Here is a 20,164-nt window from a genome sequence, read left to right as displayed (position 1 = left end):
GTTTGTATGTAATATTGACTTTTTTTTTTACTAATCTATTCAACCCATCATATCCCAAGCAGTCCAAGAAAAGGCAGTGCACGAGCAAATGCTGGTGCCTACCCAAAAATGGCAAAAAAAACATTCAGATAAATCTTGGAGCCAAGATTTGTGGATGCCAAGAGGATGCCAACCTTGAGTGGGCTAGACCCATGGTTGGCACTCTGGAGGGGGGCAATGTCATCAAAGCCTAAAATCCAGTTTCCCCCTTACGAACCATGGAATCTGTGGCTGTGGATTTATGGTTAACGTTATTCCGTACCTTTATTTTACTTAACTTTACTTTACTTTACCTAGGCATTTCCAAGGTTCAAACTTGCTTTGACCCATCTTACATGAGTACCTATAACCCATGTGGCGGAATGCATTATCTCCCTCGGGGAGTTTTTAAAGCCGAATACGAAGATTGGCTACTTGAACCATGTAATGTTAATATTGTCTTAGCCTTGGAGTGTAACCTTGACCTACTAGGTAGTAATCATCATCCTGGATTATCAATTACGGATCAATTACCCTACCGGTGCATACTAAAATAATTGGATATTACTGCGTGATTATTACGACCGCAAATCACATATTCATCTGTAGGCTATCTGCAATGTGATACGTCAGGCAGGGATGTCCTACTGCATGACTCGTACAAGGCGCCCACTGCCCGAACTTCTTTTTGCTTATGCTTAACCCTGGTAAGGTTGGGGCCCCTTGGCCTGCTGATCCTGGCCCCCTTATTGGCATGAAGCAGTGCTCGTTTTGTCAAACTCAAATAGATTGATTCAAGGCTGTGCGCTTTATTTTTGTGAGACTGTGAGGCTGTAATCCGTCATCTTTCCCATATAATTCTATGTTGTAATCCGATGTTGATATTTTTTGGATTAACCATACAATCATGACCTCCCGGCAAAATAATAATCCATAAGGACAAGTGGCAATCCAAGTCTATAAATCTAAATTGAAAGTGGAATGCTCGGCATTAATAAGCGAAGTCCGAGACAAAGTAACTCATGAGCCAAAATACTCCAAAATCCACTCGGGGGACCACGTTTTCTCCTAATGGAGTACGCCGGAAGCCGAGATTTAACCGTCCTTGAAATCCGTTACTGTTGACCACATCGGCCTCGCTATCTTGTTTCCCAATTAGGATACTGATGTGTATCTACTTTTCCAGCAATCATCATCGGCCGATGTACTGGGCTAGTGCGACCGACGCCCCATTTTTTTACATTCGGTCTGTGGGACGCCTCGTTTCCAGACTACAGTGCTTGGCTTTGCTTGGGGTCCGGACCTCCGGTGCATAAATCAGGGATAAAATGTGCCATACATGTGCTCTGTATACGAATACTAGGTGCTCCGTATGTATGCGCCAATATACTACCCCAGCTAGGTATGCATGTACAAAAACGTCCGGTCTCCGTAGAGCTACTCTTATCGTGAAACGATCGTCTACGCCTGGCGCTCTACTAATGCAACAAGATCTGTGCCTTAATTTTAATCCTTCGCCCACTACGGAGTAAGTTAAACTGGAGCACCATTCCTTTCGTCCGTGCGGTGCTTAGTGCTTGTTAACGTTGTTTATTTTGCTCTCTAGTTCCTCTAGTGCCTAAATCCTAGTTCCTTTGATGTTCAGCCCTGTCCGCGAATATCCGTTCGAAGTATGGAGTAAGCGTACGTACCCTGTGTTCAGACTGGTGTCATCTTGTTTCGATATCACATAATAATGTCCTGTCTCATACTTGGTATGAGGGCACTGGACTTGGAATTAATGATTTTTCCAGCTCCTAGCATTCCTTCGGATTCTTAGCGTTACGCTTTGTTCTGGATTCTTCGGCTGGTTGTCTAGGATGATCACATGGCTGAGTCGTAGGACAAGGGTCGGCAATATGTAAAAAAGAATAAATCACTATAATCCAATCACCATCTTCTTTCTCGGCCGATTATCCGATAATTTGTCTTGAGCTCTGGTCACAATTTAAAATTAGAATCTCGGGCTAGCAAACAAGATAGGCAAAATCGGCATAGAAAGGTGGGTTAAATCAATAAGCTCCACGGAATATATACTCCGTATAGCTTCTAGTTCTTATGATCCGACGGTTTACGGAGTATTTAAATCAAACTTAATTGCTAGTTTTCCCCCCTTTCTTTCCCTTGTTTTGTGAGTCACAGAGGAACCACGGCCGTAAATATAGTATATATTCTTCTCGGGGTAACTTTGGGGGCCCAAAAATTGTGCAATAGTTAAAGGAGAATTGACATACAAAGTAAGCTGAGCCGGGCACTACCGGTTAGTACCTGCAAGCTCATTTTTTTAGCTTCAGGTGGTAAGAGACTTGTATTCTCGCTAGTCAGATTTGGATCTATAGTGCGACGGAGGCTCCGTAATGCGGATGTCTGCGGATAAGTGCCCCCCTTCTTTATCTTATTCGGGAATGAATCGGCGACTTTATTCCTGGCGCCGTTTGTCGATATACTCGTTGATTCCCCGTTTATATCTCGTATGTTGTATATTTAATCTTAATATACGAAGTAGCAAATCCAGGCCCAGTTATGGGTTACACGGTGGATCAACTCATGTCGCTTTAGGTTGGGAGTTTTCAAAATTCTCTCTTATCTATTTAGTTTTCATGCATACCTACATATACATATATATTACAGATCTATCATACACTAGCCAAATGATACCTCTGATAAGTCTCAGCAATCAGCACGACCGAAGTATCGCGGAAAAGATACAATATCCCGAACGCTGGAGACACCAGTCAAATATCCTAGGAATCGATCGAATCCGAGCCCAAAGCCTCCATGAGGAGCAGAGCCCCAACGTCGGAGGTCAGCATACCATTGGAGGTGGCCCAGGTCTTCGTCGGGGGTGAGATGAGGATATAGCGACTCGCCTGAAGCTGGATCACCAGACTCGGGAATCTGTCGGGGCTTGATGAGACCATGCTCACGCATGTTCTGGATGAGATCGGGCAGGCGATGCTCGCGCAGGGAGCCCCCAGCGACTTCGCTGACTTCAGGTAGGAGCAGATCGAAACATGCCACTGTCTCTCCGGGTGTGTTGCTGCCATCGGGGACCTGTGAAGGGGCCATGTAGAATGGCTTGACGGATTTAGGGTAGTCCGTCACGAAGACAGGACGCCCTTGATGGAGCACCTCGACGATATACTTTTCATGCTCAAGTTGTAGACCTCCATCCCATGTCGGGGGGTGCTCAAATGATGCTCCGTCTTCGGCAACAGCACGCTGGAGCATCTCCACTGCTTGGGTGTATGTGACGCGATGCCATTTTGGCCCATCCATTAGATCGATCCATCTTTGCCGTAGAGATCCCGTCTCCTCGGCGCTGGATTCCTGGCCTGGCTCGCCAGACCGCTTTGCCGACAAGATCTCTTGGCCCACAGTCGTATTATATAGACGACGCGTCAGATCGCGTAGCAGATGTTCCACTAAGCCAGTAAGCGAGTCAAGATCGGACATGAAATTGACCTCGGCTTCGAGCATGTAGAATTCACTGAGGTGGCGCGGTGTATCACTCTTCTCCGCTCGGAACACGGGTGTCAATGTCCAGACATTGCCCAGCTCCGCCGCATAAGCTTCAAGGTGAAGTTGCGAAGAAACGGTGAGGTATTTTGGCGCTCGGAAGAAATGCTCGTTCTCGGTGCTAGGTGTAGCGGCACCGCGTGGTGCCAATGTGAACGTCTCACCCGCGCCTTCACAATCCGAGGATGTTATAAGGGGAGGCTGAACTTGTGTAAAAGCTCCGTCCGGATGAGAGTGGAAGACATTGCCAAGTTGGAACATGCACTCGGATCGAAAGCGCGAAAGGAGAGAATTGAATGGTGTTCGAATGCGGAGGTGTGGGATCTGGCGCAGGAAGTCGGGGCTGTGGTACTTCTTCTGGATTGGAAACGTCTGCAATCATAAAAATCTTGGTTAGTATGAGGTCTGACGACAGCTGGGGGAAAGCTCTTAGGCTCACCTCTGGGTCCGATGCGCCCACAACCTTGACATCGGTTGTTTGGAGCTCATGACTTTGCTCTTTACCCGGTGGGCAAGCCTTCCATATGCCCGATATTTCGATCGCAGTTCCGGTTGAAAGACTATAGAAAAAGGCGCTCGAGTTAGTCTTGATTGACAAACAGGTCGAAGATCACAGCTCGCTCGCGGTCGAACGTACTCTGCTGCCTGCGCGGGTTTCAGAATTGCCTGTAGCGGCTCCACGGTAGAGCCATCAGATATTTCTGCGAACGCAAAGCGTTTCTGTTTCCGTACAGACCGAATGAAACCATTCACTTTGATTTCTTGGTCCTCGAAGCTGCTGACTCCACCATTCTTGCTGGCTTGGAGGATCTGCGCGCATCGCACAATAGAGGGACGGGAATTAATTGAGCTATGAGTAAGTCTTCCCACGGACGTGGCGAAGCTTCGCCGCCATATCTGCATTGCTGAAGGTGCTGTGAGTTGGATGATCGGGGAGTTCGGAGATTGCGGCCAGAAAACTTATCGGCGTTGATGTCGGTCCGATTAGCATTCTCCCGAGGTCAATGTTACCGTTCAGGTAAACATTGTTGGCACAGCAAAAATCACTACTAACACAGTTGATTAGCTGGCTTAGGGGTAGTAGGTCAGGGATTTAGAACGATTACTGTAGTTTTCTAGGAAAATACTGTACCCATTTTCAATTGAAAAGAAAAGGGGGGGAATATATATACATCACTATCCATTGCGCTTTGCATATAGATTGGAAAGTGTTGCTATCCTTGAACGTATAACTGACCTTTAAGCTATGATAGTATAAGACAGATGACTGAAATACGGTTGGAGCATCGTGGTCTTCTACACCGACGTTGACTGCCCTTGTCGAGGAGCATCTCGATCATAGCGCTATATCCGTTGTTGGCAGCCATGCTTATCTTTCGAGCCGACATCGGACATCCCCTGTTGGGGAACATCATCAGTATAGCCTCGTTATTTCCACTGAAGACCCCGATGCTACTGGCGGGACTATATCGCCTAAAACTGCCTGCACACAAGCCTGCGGCAACGGGGCTGGATCTAGGTCATACTTGTAAGCATCAAGGGAAGAAGGAAAACATCCGAAATAAAACAGAAGGCACTCTCATGTCATTGGCCGTGTGCTTGATACATTTAATCACCGATGCACCTGCGACAAGAAAAGCATACGTATTGCTCACACTAAATATCCGCGTTAAAACCCACCTCCGTAGACAAGAAGGCCAAATTTTGGGGAAGTTTCGGATACTAAGCTCCACAAGAATAGAAAACGCCATATCTGGGTCCTCCTAGTCGCCATCAGCTGCCCCTCATTTCCTCCTTACTATTCTGTTCTTGTTGCTGCCGGAGTTGCTGAAGCTGCTCCTCAAGGTCCGCAGCTTGGGCCGGAGGGGGACGAGCTGGCCAATCCGGTTGGAAATTCTATATTATTACTAGCAAGTGCCCATTTATAATGCGTAAGCCTATCATACCTATATGGTGGCATCTGCGATTTAGGTTTGATGAAGAAATATTGAAGACACGGGAATGTTTCTGAGATAATCAATAATTGTTTTAATCCTAATAAAATTTTAAGTTTAGGAATACCAGTTATTGATAAATATATACGTTTTCTTCGATGAGAATTAGAACAATAATTATTGCTTTACTATGTTTGCCTCATATTCGATGGTAACACACCCCCAATTCGTCTGTTCTAGGAATATACAAAACTTCCAACTATAGACAAATGAAGTATGATCTAAGCATCAGAGCCGGCGTTTTGATAAGTGTCCCTCAGTTCTTCCAGCTTGTGAGACTGAAGGAAGTTCTTGAACGTGGTGGGGGTAGCCTCAGGATATTTGGTGTTGTCCAAATCCTTCTTCAAGTAGGTCTGGCCATTTATGCAATAGTATTGGTAAAACCTGGCTACAATTAGTAAACGATACATACCGAGACCAAGATAAGCAGATGAACTTACATGGCGAGGTAGGCAAATATGTTTGAGGGATCCTGTTTGAAGGTTGCCTGCATCGTGCTGTATAGGTCGTCTAGAGATCCCAGGCACTCAAGTTGAGGTTTCTTCCCATATACCTCGCCAAAGTCGTCTGCAATCTCCCGGATGGTTCTCCGATCGCCAAGGACTATATTAGAGCGATCCTCAGTTAGCACAATCTTCTAATTTCTGCGTAAAATTTATTCGTTCACTCACAGTGCTGCAGGCCGATGGCACTTGGATCTTTCGCCACCGCGGCCACATACTTGGCAGCGGTGTCATATGTTGTGGATTCCCAGACCTCATCTCCACTCCCATAGAATGAAAATTTGTACTCATCCGGATTCCAGATACCAAAGTATCCACTCCAGAAAGTTTCCATGAATGCCCCGATCAGGACATGAACGCCTCGAACGTTCTTCTTACCGTCCAAGTGTGCCTTAACGTACTTCATAGGATCCTTTGCAGGATGCTGACCGTATTCCAGCTTCGTGAAATCTAGACAGTAGCCGCTAGCGATGTAGCGGTCGACCGTTTCTAGGTCACAGGCATCGACGAGCAATTTCTGACCGTTGATCATGAAATCATTGTCTCCGAGGTAACAGCAGATTACAACATCGCAACCGCGCGCGAAAGTACGCAGGATTTCAATGTTGTTCGAGTCGCCTTGGACAATAGTCAGGCGAGGCGAGTCACGGAAACGCTCGGGAAGTTTGGATGCATTGCGGCAGAGTCCGCGGATTTGGACATCGGGTGAATTCAATAGATACTTCACAACCAAACGAGCAAATTTGCCCGTGATCCCAGCAATGCCGACTGTAGTTGCCATGTTGTCTTGGGATCTTTAGGAACACAAATTTCAGATTGAATCTCAATGATATTTGGGTGTATTGAGAGTGAGTTTGAAGGGGAATGAGAAAAGGAAGATTAACTTGGGCGAGATCAAGAATTAAATAAGTTTGCATACTGGCTATGTTTCTACAATGTGTTGTCGTTGGATGATAGCATAACCCTCCAGGGCTATCAACCCCGACGAATCATAGATCTGACAAGTGGGGCTCTGACTGGTCTTGGCAGTTTTATAGCCAATAGGAGATACGGTACACTCTACTCCGTACCCACTGTACCCCACACGTATACAACATACTAAACTGCCTATACATTCATGGGTTTCGATCTTAGCCCTGGAATGCCGATTCTTCCGACCCATCACCCTGAAGATAGTCAGCATACGAATATATCGGGAAGCAATTTGTCCCGGTGAGACAATTCAATGGTTGCAGCTTCTAGGGATCCCACGGAATGACATAAGTGCGACTGGGGAGCGATAAGTATAAATTGCGAGGACCATAGGATACAATTCACTATTCTCTCAACCATTCTACTACTCTCACAATCATTCTACCATTCTCTCAATCATTTTACTATCCTTTCAACCACTTTGTCATTCTTCAACATGGTCGCCACATTTATCGATATCAATCCCCGGACGCCACTATTGAAGCAACTGGAGGAGGCACCGGAAGCGGGCTACTGTGTGCTTGTCAACACGTTCCATATTCCAGCTGGCAAGATGGATGAAGCGTTTGCTGCGTGGAAGATTGATGCCGAAATGGCAAAGCGGCAGCCGGGATTTATTTCCACCCAACTTCATCGCGGTGTCAATGGAAGCGACATGATGCTGAACTATACGATCTGGGAGTCTACCGCCGCGTTGAAGGCCTACTACGATCTACCCGAGTTCAAAGAGTCTCTCAAGAACTACCCAGATGGAACTGAGAGTCGAATTGTCCTCTACCGCAAACAACACATTGGCGGTATTTGTCTTTCCTAGGCAGACATCTGGGCAAGATCACAAACGCTGAGCGAGTCATCAGTTGGTCCTTCTGTAAACCAAGCACTACACATAGTTGCAACTGGTTGGGATGTTTGTCTAGTCAAGGGATACCTTTTTTTTGTCGTCACCTTCATCTGAGATTTGGCGCCGAAATGACATGGAGGATTCTTGCGGCAAAGGAAATAAATCTCGTTTTTTTCTTTCTGTGTTTGTATTTACTGTTGAGACAGTCGGCTGCTTTGGTACCTGGTTTGTCAGGCTTCACCTAGCTATTCAACTATAGACCTAGCTTCCTGTTGTAGAGAATCAATCCTTCTTCTCTCCTCCCTTTGCTCCTTAGTGGTCAGATCAGTTGCTTTATGATTTCCGATTAGCATTGCGTATAGTTAGATTTAGGAAACCGGTTTTTTTGTCGTTTGAATTCTACAATGAAAGATAGACAAGAGTGCTTCGAATTCCTATGTATGTTGTATGTTGAAGAATGGTGCCACTCAAGGGAGCTTACCTAAAATTATGCCTCAGGCACCTAAGTCGTTTATTAAGGTGAATCCGCACTTCCGATCATTACCCAGAGGCCGTCTTTAACCTTCCAATTAAGCCTACAAGCTAGCGTAATTGATCTAATATTTCCGGGCTTATATTGATCATGCAATACGATGAATCGAGATCGGGACGTAACTCCCACATTCCAGCAGTATGTGAAAAGCCATTGTTACCCAAATGAGACCTAATGTTCGTGTAGTGTCTTGAATGTCGAACTCGTAAAGCCAAGGTTGTGGAGGTGGACCCTTGGAGAAAGGTTGAGGCTTATTAACGTCATCCTAGTGTTCAAAAACACAACCGTGTGGGCCATGTGCACGTAATGATTGAGAACGTATATACCCATCAAAAGTTCATCGGACCCTCTTGACACGCGAGTCAGTTCAACTTGAGATTGATATCCGGATCGTCCCGAGAAATAATCACTAATATCTATATATAGGCATCTCACCGCGGTCGAAACCCGGCTTCAGTTGCTTGAATCTACACTCGGAAAGCTGTTTCCAAGTGGAGAGATGGAAGCCATCACTCGCGCCTTGCTTGTTGATGATGTTCTAAAAGATCAAACTTCTTACCCCAACACTGCTATCCAAGTTCCTGTAGATTCATCGCTGGAATCGGACCCTATGATCTGGGACGATGCATTTCTTGTCAATCAGTCCCCGCCTCGAGATACAAGCCCTGATATTCAAACGGGTTCTGTAACTCGAGAACAAACCGTGGCATTTGACTCGTTCTGGGCAGATATTTCCCTCCCTTCTGATTTGGTGGCCACTGCCAATGAAGAAGTTGAGTTTCTTGACAATTACTTTCTCCATTATCATACCCTTTACCCAATCCTGCACGAGTGGCAATTTAGGTCGGAGTTCAAGAATCAGATTTAAACGTCACGTCACTGGCAGATTTTGTCAAATATAGTATTAGCAATTGGGGCATGGCTTACTCCTGATGCTCGGGATGGTTTGGACAAGAATTATTTTACCAGGGCGCGAGATAGTCTCCAACAGGTGCCTTTCACAGAAAGAGGCAACATAACTCTTGTTCAGAGTGCAGTCCTCCTCAGTGAATTTTCTCAGAAACAGGCGAGCCCCGAAGAAAGTGGGAATTATATAGGGATTGCTGTCCGGATGGCCGTTTTTCTTAACCTACACACGAAGCTCGCGGGTCCCCAATTTACGGAGCTTGAGAAAGAGATTCGACGAAGAGTGTGGTGGAGTGTTTACTGTGCCGAGAGCTGCTCTGCAAAAATATATGGACGGCCACTTTTGCTACCAGAAGAGATGCTTATTACTGTTGAGCTGGTATCAAACATTCATGAAAGCGTTGGTTCCCCCAAATCTCGCCCTTTGTCACTAGCTAAAAGAGAACCTCATAGGCCCTTACATCCTCTAGTACAAAGTTCCCTGAAAAGACCGACGGCCCGACTGTATACTCTGGTTTGATCATACAGTCCAGTTATCATACCATGGCAAACAAAATTTACCGACGTCTCCTGTCAACACCTTCGATTACACCACAAGATGTGCTTGAAGTCGATCAAATGATCAATGCATGGCATAGCGATTCATCCTTCTGTACACAGTTGATCGACCCTTTATCAGCACCTGAATGGCATCTGACGGCCCGGCGCCGTCAAATATTATGCGATCAAAGTCTTCGACAACTCATACATAGACCATTACTTTTGAAATGGTTCAAAAAAAAGTCCAAGGAAACCGAACAGCCACCTGAAGCGCACTCGGCAGAATCTCGCTGTCGTGCACAGGGCCTGAACGTTGCTCGAAACACAATCGGACTGATATCAGAATCTATTACCAATGGTTGTTACTCCAGGTTGACCCTTTCGTTCACATTGTGAGAATCTACCAACTGTTACTTCTTTCTATTTGTACATTTCGCTAATATGTCACCACTACATAGGTATGCCTTCTTCCACGCTCTTATTACCCCTCTTATCCACTTAAAAGCAGACCCTTCCTCCCCAGAATCAATATCCTGCATCGAAGATATCAAAAAAGCTGAATTGACTCTAAAACAAATTTCCGTTGAACGAGACGACCTATCACAATACTTTCTGCTTGTCTTACGACGCCTATTCATGGTGGCATCTCAGGCGAATGGCGGGGAGAGCCAAACAAATTCCGGTGATATCAAAAAGATGGTCAAGCCTCTTGATGTGCAGTCGGTTCCGAATAGCATTTTCGGCAATGAGGATTTGACTTTGTTGGACGACGAAGCCCTCGAGCCCTCTTCCGGGCTCAATTTTTCTGAATGGGTCAACTCATAAATGAAACTCGCCGATGGAAGGGTGAAAAGGATCTCATACATCGCTATTATGAAAGTAATAAGAGTTTTCATACATAACCAAAGTTAATAATGAAAATGGAAATGAAAATGAAAATGAAAACACTATGATCACGTGGATATTAAACAAAACTAATACAGGAAAGGCCACATAAAGATATGGATATATTATCACTGTATGGTGGTATGGTTATATTGTTTGGGGATTCGAAACATCCATCGATAATTGGTTCAGCAAGGAAGTCATTAAAATAAAGAGTGGGATTTCGACACTACCGAAAGAATATGACGCCACAACAGTTCCAGTCAAGCTAAACTGCAGCTAAAGGAATGACTGGGTCATTGAATGACCCTGAAACAAAAAAGCAAGCAAATATTCCATGCCTCACTGCGAAGGCCGTCGTTCATAGATCGATCTTTCCTCTTCAATCATATCAATCGCATCCATGAGGTCACCATTTGCCATAGCCGCATACACAGCCATCCTCGACCGTCCGCCCTCCTGTCCAGCGCCGTAGCCCATGTCGACAAGGGCAGAGACACATCGTTCGACTGCCGCATCATCAGACTCAGAAACACTGGTATCAAGAGCACTAGGAAGCTCGGCCCTCGTTGCATCTTCCACCGGGAAGCTTCCGGGAATCTGCTCGTGGGAAGAAGCACCATTCCGTTCTCTCCTAGACAGACGCGCCCATGTGTCTGTTTCTGTAGAACCATGCGATCTATCACCAAGATGACGCATACTTGCAGAATGCTTGAGGGAATTTTGACGGTCAGTCTCAGTAGCGTGTCGATGATTTGGTTTATGATTTTTGTGCTCAGTGGCTCGACGCTTCAATTTGGCCGCATTCTGGGGGCTACTGAGATTCACCATTGGTCGCGCAGGTTCTTTGGCATGTCCAGCATCGATGACCGATGATGGATTGGCGACTGCATCTAGACGAGAAGCTGGTTGAGATCGACCAAGCGCCTTCGGTGCAGGATGCAAGGGTAAACTGTGAGTGGAAGGTCCTTTAGGGTACTTTGGGTCGCCAGCTGTAGGTTCTGTTCCACGGCGTTCCTGCCGATTTGCAAGAAGTTGGGCCTCCCATTGAGACACAGGTGGGAAACGAGACTCCGTGTGCGAATACAAGGAAACACCCCGACCGCTCAATGGTGCCTTATGCTGTGCGCTCGTCTCGGGTAAAAGCGACGGAAAACGTGCGCTGAATGCAGGATCATCGCTGGGAGAGTCAAGTAGTGCGGAAGATTCCGTCTGAGCTTGAACATGATCAACATCTTGCGTGAGGTCTACGAAACTGACAGACTTTCTCCGATTATCTGTTTTGCTAGGCTGGGATGGACTCTTTTGAGACTTGACAGCAAGCGGGGACGCAAAGGGTCCCGATGTGGTACTGTTTAGTTCAGAGGGAGCATTGTTTACAACGCTCATCTCAGCCTGAGAAAGATCTGCCTGAGTATCGTGGGTGGTTGTACTGGTATTGGGTGAAAACTGCGCCGGACGCACACTTTCGATGGGGGGATGATACATAGGCTCAAGGTTTATCGAGTGGCCGTCAATGACAGCACCTTGCAATGCTTCCATTGCAGCAAAAGCCGGATAGTCCGAGGGGAAATGAACGTAGCCAAAGCCTGCATGTCTTCCCGATGCGGCCTCTAGCGGGAGATCCACCTTGACTAGGAATCCCTTGGCAGCAAACACGTCCTGTATCATCTTGTCGGTGACCTTGAAACCAACATTCCCAATGAACAAGGATTTAGTTGCTGGATTGTTTTTCGACTCTCCAGACTTGATTTGTGATGCGTGTGTAGCATTCAACGGGGCATTGAACGCAGGAGGAGGCCGAGGTGCAGGCGCAGGCGGTCCTTGCGGCCAGTAAGTGAAATTCGACATCGATGTCGGTGGCAGAGGAGGACAGGGAGGCGGGGGAGCATGATATGTTTGGAATGGATTCCAGAATGGAGCAGGCCACGAAGGAGGTGCCCAATGATTTGATTGAAGTGGTATGGGTTGACCATGGTGACTTTGGATGGGGGGTACCCCTGCTTGTGCAGTATGAGATGGGTTGAATTGGCCTGGGGCTGCTGTTGATTTCTCGTTTGTGGCTGTGCTTGAAGTATTTGCGCTTGATTTCGGGGGATACATATTGCCCGGAGCCGTAGATCCATTGTTTGTAGCAGTGTTAAAGAATGGCCCGGATGGTCCAGGGTTTGGCACCTCGGAAGTCGAGGTCGACGTAGAGGCCGTTGATGCAGCGCGCCCAAACTCGCTTTCAAATGCGGCAAATAATGTTCTTCCGACCTCGTTGAGTTCGGAGGCCATCATACGAAAACCATCAGCGGCATTCTCAGCGACAGGCCTTCCTGCTTGGAAGGCATCCTCTGCCATTTGTCTTCCTCCATCTGGGAGATTATTAAACGCCGTTCTTAGGTGAGCTTCAACGGTGGCGAGTAGTGTCCGCAATGACGCTTCCACGTTCTCAGGTAGGGATCTCTGTGCGGTCTCAAATTGTCTCTGAGCGTTCTGTAGTTGTCGCTGTAGCTCAGGAATTTTTGATCTCCATTCAGATTGTACCATAGTAGCCCCATGAATCAACTGGTCTAGGACCTGTGTCGCTAGAATCTCAACGGGATGAGGAGATCGCCCTGAGTTTGTGTTGGCTGATGGCTCAGTAGTCGGTGGTGAGTTAGGTTCAGGTACTCGACTCTCCGAGGGCTCAGCAGTATTGAGCATCTCTGCTAGCTCGGCCTCAAATGCCTCCATAAGAGGCCGAGGCTGGTCCGCAGAGACCGATGGCGAGGTAGTGATGTGAGGAACCGGGACTTCATGTTGCTCTTCGAGGACAATAGCCTTAGAAGTAGCTTGTGTGCCGTTCTGCTTACCGGCCGAGTCTTGTTTCGGAACGTTGTGTTCAAATCGCTTCCACAACTCGGTCACGGAGTTTGATCGGCGAATATCAAATATGTGCATCGGACTGATGTCACCGAGAGAATGTTCGACAGGGTCAAGCTGTGTATTAGTGTCTAGGGGCTCCTCAAGGCGCTGGGAGAGCTCAAGAGCGGATCCAACCTAAAAGAAGGGTGAGATTTTGATGATAGAGAGCCGGCAGACTGTTATGAACTTACGGTGATTGTTTCGTCATCATCATCATCGTCATCCATATAAGTCAACCTAGCCCGGGGATGGTTTGAGGCTAAATCATCGTAATCTGTGGCAGAGATCTGGACCACTCCTGCAGGTGCACGAGAATCCGCAACCTGCTCGGGTTCTTGCTGAGTGGATACCTGAAGGTTTCTGATTTGGAAGGGCTTCAACATCGTGGAGATGCCGTGTGAGGCCTGCGGATCAGGAACACGAACAGGTGGGGCGGTGTTACAGAATCGAAAACAACAAAACGATAAACTAGAGTTGATAGAGTCGATAAAGATATGAAATGGTTTGAAATTATGATGCCTTTGGGGCTTAGGAGACGGGGGTTGTATAAACGGGGGGAAAAATCACGAGTTTCATATGTTGCTGCCTGTGGCAACACTTTCAAATTTTCAAGTTCGAATCTTCCAAATGCAAGGATATGGGGGCAATAAATTCAGAAAATTTAGATGATTCAAGAAATTCAAGAAATTCAAGAAAAGTACATGGAGGTTTCAGGCAACAGGATAAAGACAGAGAGTGAGACCGCATGAGAGCATGAGAGCATGATGAAGCTCTCCGCTCCGATCACGTGCCACTGACTTTTCGCCTGGGATTCAAGGCGTCGACTCTGTTAGTTAACTGACACTTGAATGGATTCAATGGACAATGAATAATACTAATTGAGAATTATGTCCACATAACATCTCTCAATGCCTGCACGACCGTGTCCACTCTTTTCATCTACCTACAGCTCTCCTTTCTACGATAATACCAATGGCTGGTCCATTGGAGACAGTACATCGCATGAACGCCCCCGAAACCTAGCATTCCGACAACTTCGATATCACGTCGCGCCACTCCAATCTCCATAGAAATCAATGGCGACCCCGAAATCTGCACCATTGCAGACTCCAGCCAATCGCAACGTGAACAATGTCGTATTAGGCGATCTCTCGTTCAAGCCATGGAACCAATCCATCTATCCTGAAGACCTCGTCGCCAAGGACGCCGATCGACTCTACGTCTGTCGCTGGTGCTTTCGATACTCATGTGATGTGGATATCTTTGAGGAACACAAACGCGCCTGCGAGCATCGTATAACCCCACCAGGCACGAAAGTCTACGACCATGGCGGGTATGCAGTGTGGGAGGTTGATGGGCAAAACCACAAACTTTTCGGACAGAATCTGTCCCTTTTCGCGAAACTCTTCCTCAACCACAAGACAGTCTTTTTTGATGTCGCAACTTTCCTGTACTACATCCTCACTTTCACCGACCCGGACGACTCCGACAGTTACTACGTGCTCGGTTTCTTTTCAAAGGAGAAACTCTCATGGGACGCGAACAATCTTGCCTGTATTCTGATCTTCCCGCCTTATCAACACAAGCAACTTGGAAAGCTGTTGATGGGGGTCAGCTACAAGCTCAGCGGATGGGACTCCAATGGTGGGTGCATTGGTGGACCAGAGAAACCACTAAGTGAGCTGGGCCAGAAAAGCTATGTCCGTTTTTGGGCCGAACGGGTTGCCCGATTCCTACTCCGCGGCAAACCCAGCGACAGCTCCATTGAAACCGACCAGCAGAAGCCTAGCTCAACCCCGAAAGGCTCCCGCAAGAGACCCTTGCGCGAGACCATTACCGTTGAAGAACTCGGCCTGGGAACTGGTATGTTGACTGAGGACGTGATCACTGCACTCAAAAGCATGGGGCTTTTTGAACCCCAGGCGACCCCGAAAAAACGTAAATCTACCCGTACAGCTGCGGAGGACATTACTACACCACCAGGTCAAATGGCCACCATTTGCAAATCTGATGTGTGGGAGTGGGCTCAAGCACATCATCTCTCCCTGGACGACCCAGTCAGGGAAGAAGGCTTTGATGGACTTTGGCCCCCCGAGATTGTACCTGATGGGGATGGCCACAGCGTCACCTCAGAAGAAGACTGATTCTCCCAACGAGACAGATTCCAAGTTTATGTACGATAGCGCTGATTACTGTATTTCCCTTTAATGACGACAATGAGAAGCAACGTGAAGTTTGTGCATTTTTGAATAGATTGGCTCTTGGCCCCTAACTTTGTGAGGGAATCAAGTCTTTAACCCTTTTAAACTTTACATGAACCGCCTGACTTCGTAAATGAGAAAGTGCATTACTCTTCCTGACCACCGGGGCCACCGGCACCGGCTTTGCTCATCTGCCGAGCCTTCAGTAGCTCATCGCACAGAAGCAGGTTAGACGCGATGCCCGTGCTGGAAGCGATGCAGTTGCGCAGAACTCGGAAGGAATCGAAGACACCCTCTTGGATGGGATCCATGGGTTCGCCAGTGACCAGATCCAAGCCGACAGTGTTACCATCAGTTGCCTCATCGTGAAGAGCGGCCAGCGAATCCTGAATGTCGTGGCCAGAGTTGGCAGCAAGAGTTTTAGGGATGATCAGAAGGGCATCAGCGAACGCACCAACACCCCACTTGGCCTTACCCTTGACGGTCTTGGTGAAGGCCTGGGACTGCAGGTGTACGGCACATGCAACTTGGAATGCACCAGCTCCGGGAATGACACAGCCGTCGACAATAGTGTTGTAAACAGAGCGCAAACCATCACGAACGGCATCCTTAACCTGGGTGATGGTGTGTCCATTAGGACCCTTAATGAGGATAGTCACAGACTTAGGATCCTTGACCTCTTCAACAAAAGTGAACTTCTCCTCGCCAAGCTGGTGCTCGTAGACCAGACCAGCCCACCCAAGAACCTCCGGAGACAAATCCTCAACACTGTTCTGGGCAGTTCCACCACAGACTAGCTGCAGACGCTCCATGTTTCTGCGCTTAGCTCTGCGCAGAGCGAAAATGCCGTTCTTGACAAGAACATCCAAGCTGAGGGGATCGATACCCTTCTGGTTGATGACAACGAATCCCTTGTTGGGGTCGTTTCCACAAACCTCCTTCTTGAGGTCCACAATCTTCTGCAGCTTCGCATCCACAAACTTGCGCTCACTCTCAACCAGCTTATCTCTCTGCTCTGCGTTGGAGTAGTAGAATCCGGAGTTAATTTCAGACTTCTCGTACTCCAGACTGACGTTCAATGTCAGAATGAAAGCGTTTTCCACCCGCTTGGGCATGTCAGGGTGTCTGGCACCGTGGTCCAAGGCAAGACCACGAATAAGCTGGGTATCCGATGATGACCGGTGCTGCATCGTCATAATCTCAACCATGTGCAAATCGGGCTTCTCAGGGGCTCTGTGGATGGCGAGCACGGCATCGACGATGTCGGGGGTAAGCTTCTCAGCGAGGGCACCGTTAAGCTTGGTGGAGAGGGAGGTACGGGCGACGGAAAGCAGCAGCTCTCGGTCAATGGGGCGCTCGAGCTTGAAGTTTTCAAGGAACTGGGGGTAATGTGTTAGATCCATCTCGAGATATGACTTTCAATCTCCATTACATACCTTCAAGGCCTCGGTCTTGGCAATCTCGTAGCCATCAGTGATGACACGGGGGTGCAGACCCTCTGAGATGTGACGTTCCGCCTGCTTCAAAAGCTCTCCCACCAGCAAAACGACAGATGTTGTTCCATCACCGGTAATATCATCTTGTGCGGTCGCAGCGCGAGCGATCATAACCTTTCAATTTCGTCAGCAACATGTAGGAGACTCTCGAGGCAATTTCGTCTTACAGCCGTGGGGTTTTGAATTTGCTGTTGAATGTTAGCTTAGAAGCTCCAAGTGCTGTGATTCTGGGGGCAGAACGAACCATTTCCCGCAACAAAACGTTTCCATCCTTGGTCAATTTGATCTATCATAGCAAGCCTGTATCAGAAAAGTGATGTTTTGTGCCGTTCAGGAGGAATCGGGGATTGCATACTGCGCCTGCACCATCAACCAGCCTAAGTTTGTCAGCTCCATTGCCTTTGTATGTGAGGTGTGTTCGTAAAAAAACTTACATCTTCAGAGTTCCCGAAGGACCCAGGTTGGACTTGAGAACATCTTGAAGGCCTTCACCGGCACCGATGTTCACCTTCAAGGCCTCTCCTCTCCGCTGCGTGAAATGTTAGTGTGCGGGCATATCATTGAGGGGCCATCTGGGAATATTTTCCATACCCTCGACTCCGCCTTGGGGTTAAGTAGTTGAGTTGCAGACATCTCCCAGGTAATGAATGACAGGGTATCACGTCCAATAACTCAAAAATATTAAATTAAGGGATGGTAGAGCGCTTGTTCCACGATAGGTCCGCGGCCAAAAAGCCCACATTCGAGCATCCATACGATCACGTGATTATATCAGCGGGACGGGTAAACGTCCACTCCGATACCTACCGTCATACCTCCGGTTCGGTGCCTTAGGATTCGCACTAGCGGCGAGAAAAAAAAATTGTCCATTTCCAGCCGTCGCCAACCTCACCAGCAACCCATCGAATTGCACTTTGCGAGGTTTTCTGGCCGGTGTTACAAGTTTTTATCATTATCTTGTGATTGACCTTGTATTGGCCCTAACACGATGGCCGATTTCCTACTTTTCGAGGGCCCTATGGGTTACTCGCTTTTCAAGGTCGCTCACCAAGGTGACTCTGTCGGCAATGCATTGAAGGAAGTCCAGGAGGGCGTCAATGACCTTGCTAAGTTCGGCAAGATGGTCGAGCTTTCCAGTTTCCTTCCCTTCGAGTACGCTTTATCTGTCTAAATGAAAAGGTTTTCATTTTTCATCGCCCACTAACAATTTATAGGAACAACAAGCAGGCTCTTGGAGAAATCAATGACATCTCCGAAGGTGTCGCATCCGAGACTCTTGTTTCTTTCCTTGAATTGAACCTCCCCAAGCCGAACAAGAAGAAGAAGGTGATTCTGGGTCTTGCCGACAAGGCTTTGGCAGGAAGCATCAAGTCCGCTTTCTCATTCGTGGACTGTGAGACTGGTGATACCAGCGAGGTCGTTCAGGATCTTCTCCGTGGTATCCGTCTCCACGCTGGCAAGCTTCTCAAGCAGCTGCGCGATGGTGACATGGACACTGCCCAGCTCGGTCTCGGTCACGCTTACTCCCGTGCTAAGGTAAAGTTCTCCGTCCAGCGTGACGACAACCACATCATCCAGGCCATCGCCATTCTGGATCAGCTCGACAAGGCCATCAACACCTTCTCCATGCGCGTTCGCGAATGGTACTCGTGGCACTTCCCCGAGCTCGTTAAGATTGTCTCCGACAACCAGCGCTACGCCGAGCTCGCCCTTTTCATTAAGGACAAGCAACTCCTGACCAACGATCGTCTCCACGACATTGCTGCCCTCGTTGAGGATGACGAGGCTGTTGCCCAGAGCATTATTGATGCTGCTAAGACTAGTATGGGTCAAGAGATCTCCGAGTCTGACATGGAGAACGTTGTCGCTTTTGCCGAGCGCGTTGTCAAGCTCGCCAAGTACCGCAAGTCTCTCTACGCTTACCTTGTTGCCAAGATGAGCATTGTCGCGCCTAACCTTGCCACCCTGATCGGTGAGGTCGTCGGAGCCCGTCTGATCTCCCACGCCGGTAGCTTGACCAACCTCTCCAAGTACCCCGCCTCTACCGTTCAGATTCTTGGTGCTGAGAAGGCCCTTTTCCGTGCCTTGAAGACCAAGGGAAACACCCCCAAGTACGGTCTGCTGTACCACTCTTCCTTCATCGGCCGCGCTGGCCCCAAGAACAAGGGCAGAATTTCCCGTTTCCTTGCCAACAAGTGTTCCATTGCTTCCCGCATTGACAACTTCTCCGAGTCGCCTAACACCAAGTTCGGTGAGGCCCTGAAGAGCCAGGTTGAGGAGCGCTTGGAATTCTACTCCTCCGGCGCTGCCCCTACCAAGAACGAGGTCGCCATGGTATGTTGAGCTCTAGTTACCTTACTAAATGAACCACAGATACTAATAATTTACAGAAAAACGCTATGGATGCTGTGCTGGCTGACCTTGATGTCGATGCCGACCAGAGCGATGCGGATATGGAGGATGCCGGAGTCGCTGAGGCTAAGGAGGAGAAGAAGGAGAAGAAGGAGAAGAAAGAAAAGAAGGAGAAGAAGGAAAAGAAAGAGAAGAGAAAGTCAGTGGGTGGTGAGGGCGAGTCCGAGAAGAAGAAGAAGCGCAAGCACGACACGGATGCCGAGCCCTCCAAGAAGAAGCAAAAGGCCTAGATGCGCAAAATGTTTGGACTTGGGAGTCTTTGTCATGGCGTTAGGTTTTGCTTTTGTCTTCATGACTCGATTGGTACGGCTTGCAGGTATTTGTAAATTATTACCAGGCCTTTTGCCTCAGCAGCTCTGACTATCGCTGCTCTGATATTTTTCAATTAAGTGTTTTAAGTTGTTTACCATGTGG

General features: G+C 47.8%; 8 protein-coding genes across 8 annotated transcripts; 4 read left to right on the top strand and 4 right to left on the bottom strand.

The window, feature by feature from the left end:
- Positions 1–2,727: 2,727 nt before the first annotated feature.
- PEX2_078310 (asparagine--tRNA ligase SLM5) lies at positions 2,728–4,479 on the bottom strand (the record flags this gene model as incomplete). The annotated part of the gene is made up of 3 exons (XM_016745101.1): positions 2,728–3,948; positions 4,016–4,136; positions 4,214–4,479. 3 exons carry the CDS (start codon positions 4,477–4,479, stop codon positions 2,728–2,730), a joined length of 1,608 nt encoding a protein of 535 aa, XP_016598019.1.
- Positions 4,480–5,791: 1,312 nt separating this feature from the next.
- Positions 5,792–6,854, bottom strand: PEX2_078300 (NmrA-like family protein; the record flags this gene model as incomplete). The annotated part of the gene is made up of 3 exons (XM_016745100.1): positions 5,792–5,954; positions 6,011–6,173; positions 6,242–6,854. The coding sequence occupies 3 exons, from the start codon at positions 6,852–6,854 to the stop codon at positions 5,792–5,794; spliced, it is 939 nt and encodes a 312-aa protein (XP_016598018.1).
- Positions 6,855–7,481: 627 nt separating this feature from the next.
- Positions 7,482–7,859, top strand: PEX2_078290 (antibiotic biosynthesis monooxygenase family protein; the record flags this gene model as incomplete). The annotated part of the gene is made up of 1 exon (XM_016745099.1): positions 7,482–7,859. The coding sequence occupies one exon, from the start codon at positions 7,482–7,484 to the stop codon at positions 7,857–7,859; it is 378 nt and encodes a 125-aa protein (XP_016598017.1).
- Positions 7,860–9,942: 2,083 nt separating this feature from the next.
- PEX2_078280 (uncharacterized protein) lies at positions 9,943–10,260 on the top strand (the record flags this gene model as incomplete). The annotated part of the gene is made up of 1 exon (XM_016745098.1): positions 9,943–10,260. One exon carries the CDS (start codon positions 9,943–9,945, stop codon positions 10,258–10,260), a length of 318 nt encoding a protein of 105 aa, XP_016598016.1.
- An 831-nt stretch (positions 10,261–11,091) lies between these two features.
- Positions 11,092–14,024, bottom strand: PEX2_078270 (RNA recognition motif domain-containing protein; the record flags this gene model as incomplete). The annotated part of the gene is made up of 2 exons (XM_016745097.1): positions 11,092–13,776; positions 13,833–14,024. The coding sequence occupies 2 exons, from the start codon at positions 14,022–14,024 to the stop codon at positions 11,092–11,094; spliced, it is 2,877 nt and encodes a 958-aa protein (XP_016598015.1).
- A 693-nt stretch (positions 14,025–14,717) lies between these two features.
- PEX2_078260 (putative histone acetyltransferase (MysT1)) lies at positions 14,718–15,785 on the top strand (the record flags this gene model as incomplete). The annotated part of the gene is made up of 1 exon (XM_016745096.1): positions 14,718–15,785. The coding sequence occupies one exon, from the start codon at positions 14,718–14,720 to the stop codon at positions 15,783–15,785; it is 1,068 nt and encodes a 355-aa protein (XP_016598014.1).
- A 203-nt stretch (positions 15,786–15,988) lies between these two features.
- PEX2_078250 (chaperonin-containing T-complex subunit CCT6) lies at positions 15,989–17,971 on the bottom strand (the record flags this gene model as incomplete). The annotated part of the gene is made up of 7 exons (XM_016745095.1): positions 15,989–17,221; positions 17,279–17,452; positions 17,506–17,526; positions 17,583–17,624; positions 17,694–17,715; positions 17,773–17,867; positions 17,930–17,971. 7 exons carry the CDS (start codon positions 17,969–17,971, stop codon positions 15,989–15,991), a joined length of 1,629 nt encoding a protein of 542 aa, XP_016598013.1.
- Positions 17,972–18,326: 355 nt separating this feature from the next.
- sik1 (snoRNP complex protein NOP56) lies at positions 18,327–19,980 on the top strand (the record flags this gene model as incomplete). The annotated part of the gene is made up of 3 exons (XM_016745094.1): positions 18,327–18,490; positions 18,553–19,672; positions 19,729–19,980. The coding sequence occupies 3 exons, from the start codon at positions 18,327–18,329 to the stop codon at positions 19,978–19,980; spliced, it is 1,536 nt and encodes a 511-aa protein (XP_016598012.1).
- Positions 19,981–20,164: the final 184 nt, after the last annotated feature.

The sequence above is a fragment of the Penicillium expansum genome (assembly GCF_000769745.1).
Source record: "Penicillium expansum strain MD-8 chromosome Unknown contig268, whole genome shotgun sequence".
In the NCBI taxonomy this organism is placed as follows: domain Eukaryota; kingdom Fungi; phylum Ascomycota; class Eurotiomycetes; order Eurotiales; family Aspergillaceae; genus Penicillium; species Penicillium expansum.
Note: the sequence above shows the minus strand (reverse complement) of the source record. Positions and strands in the feature narration are given on the sequence as shown.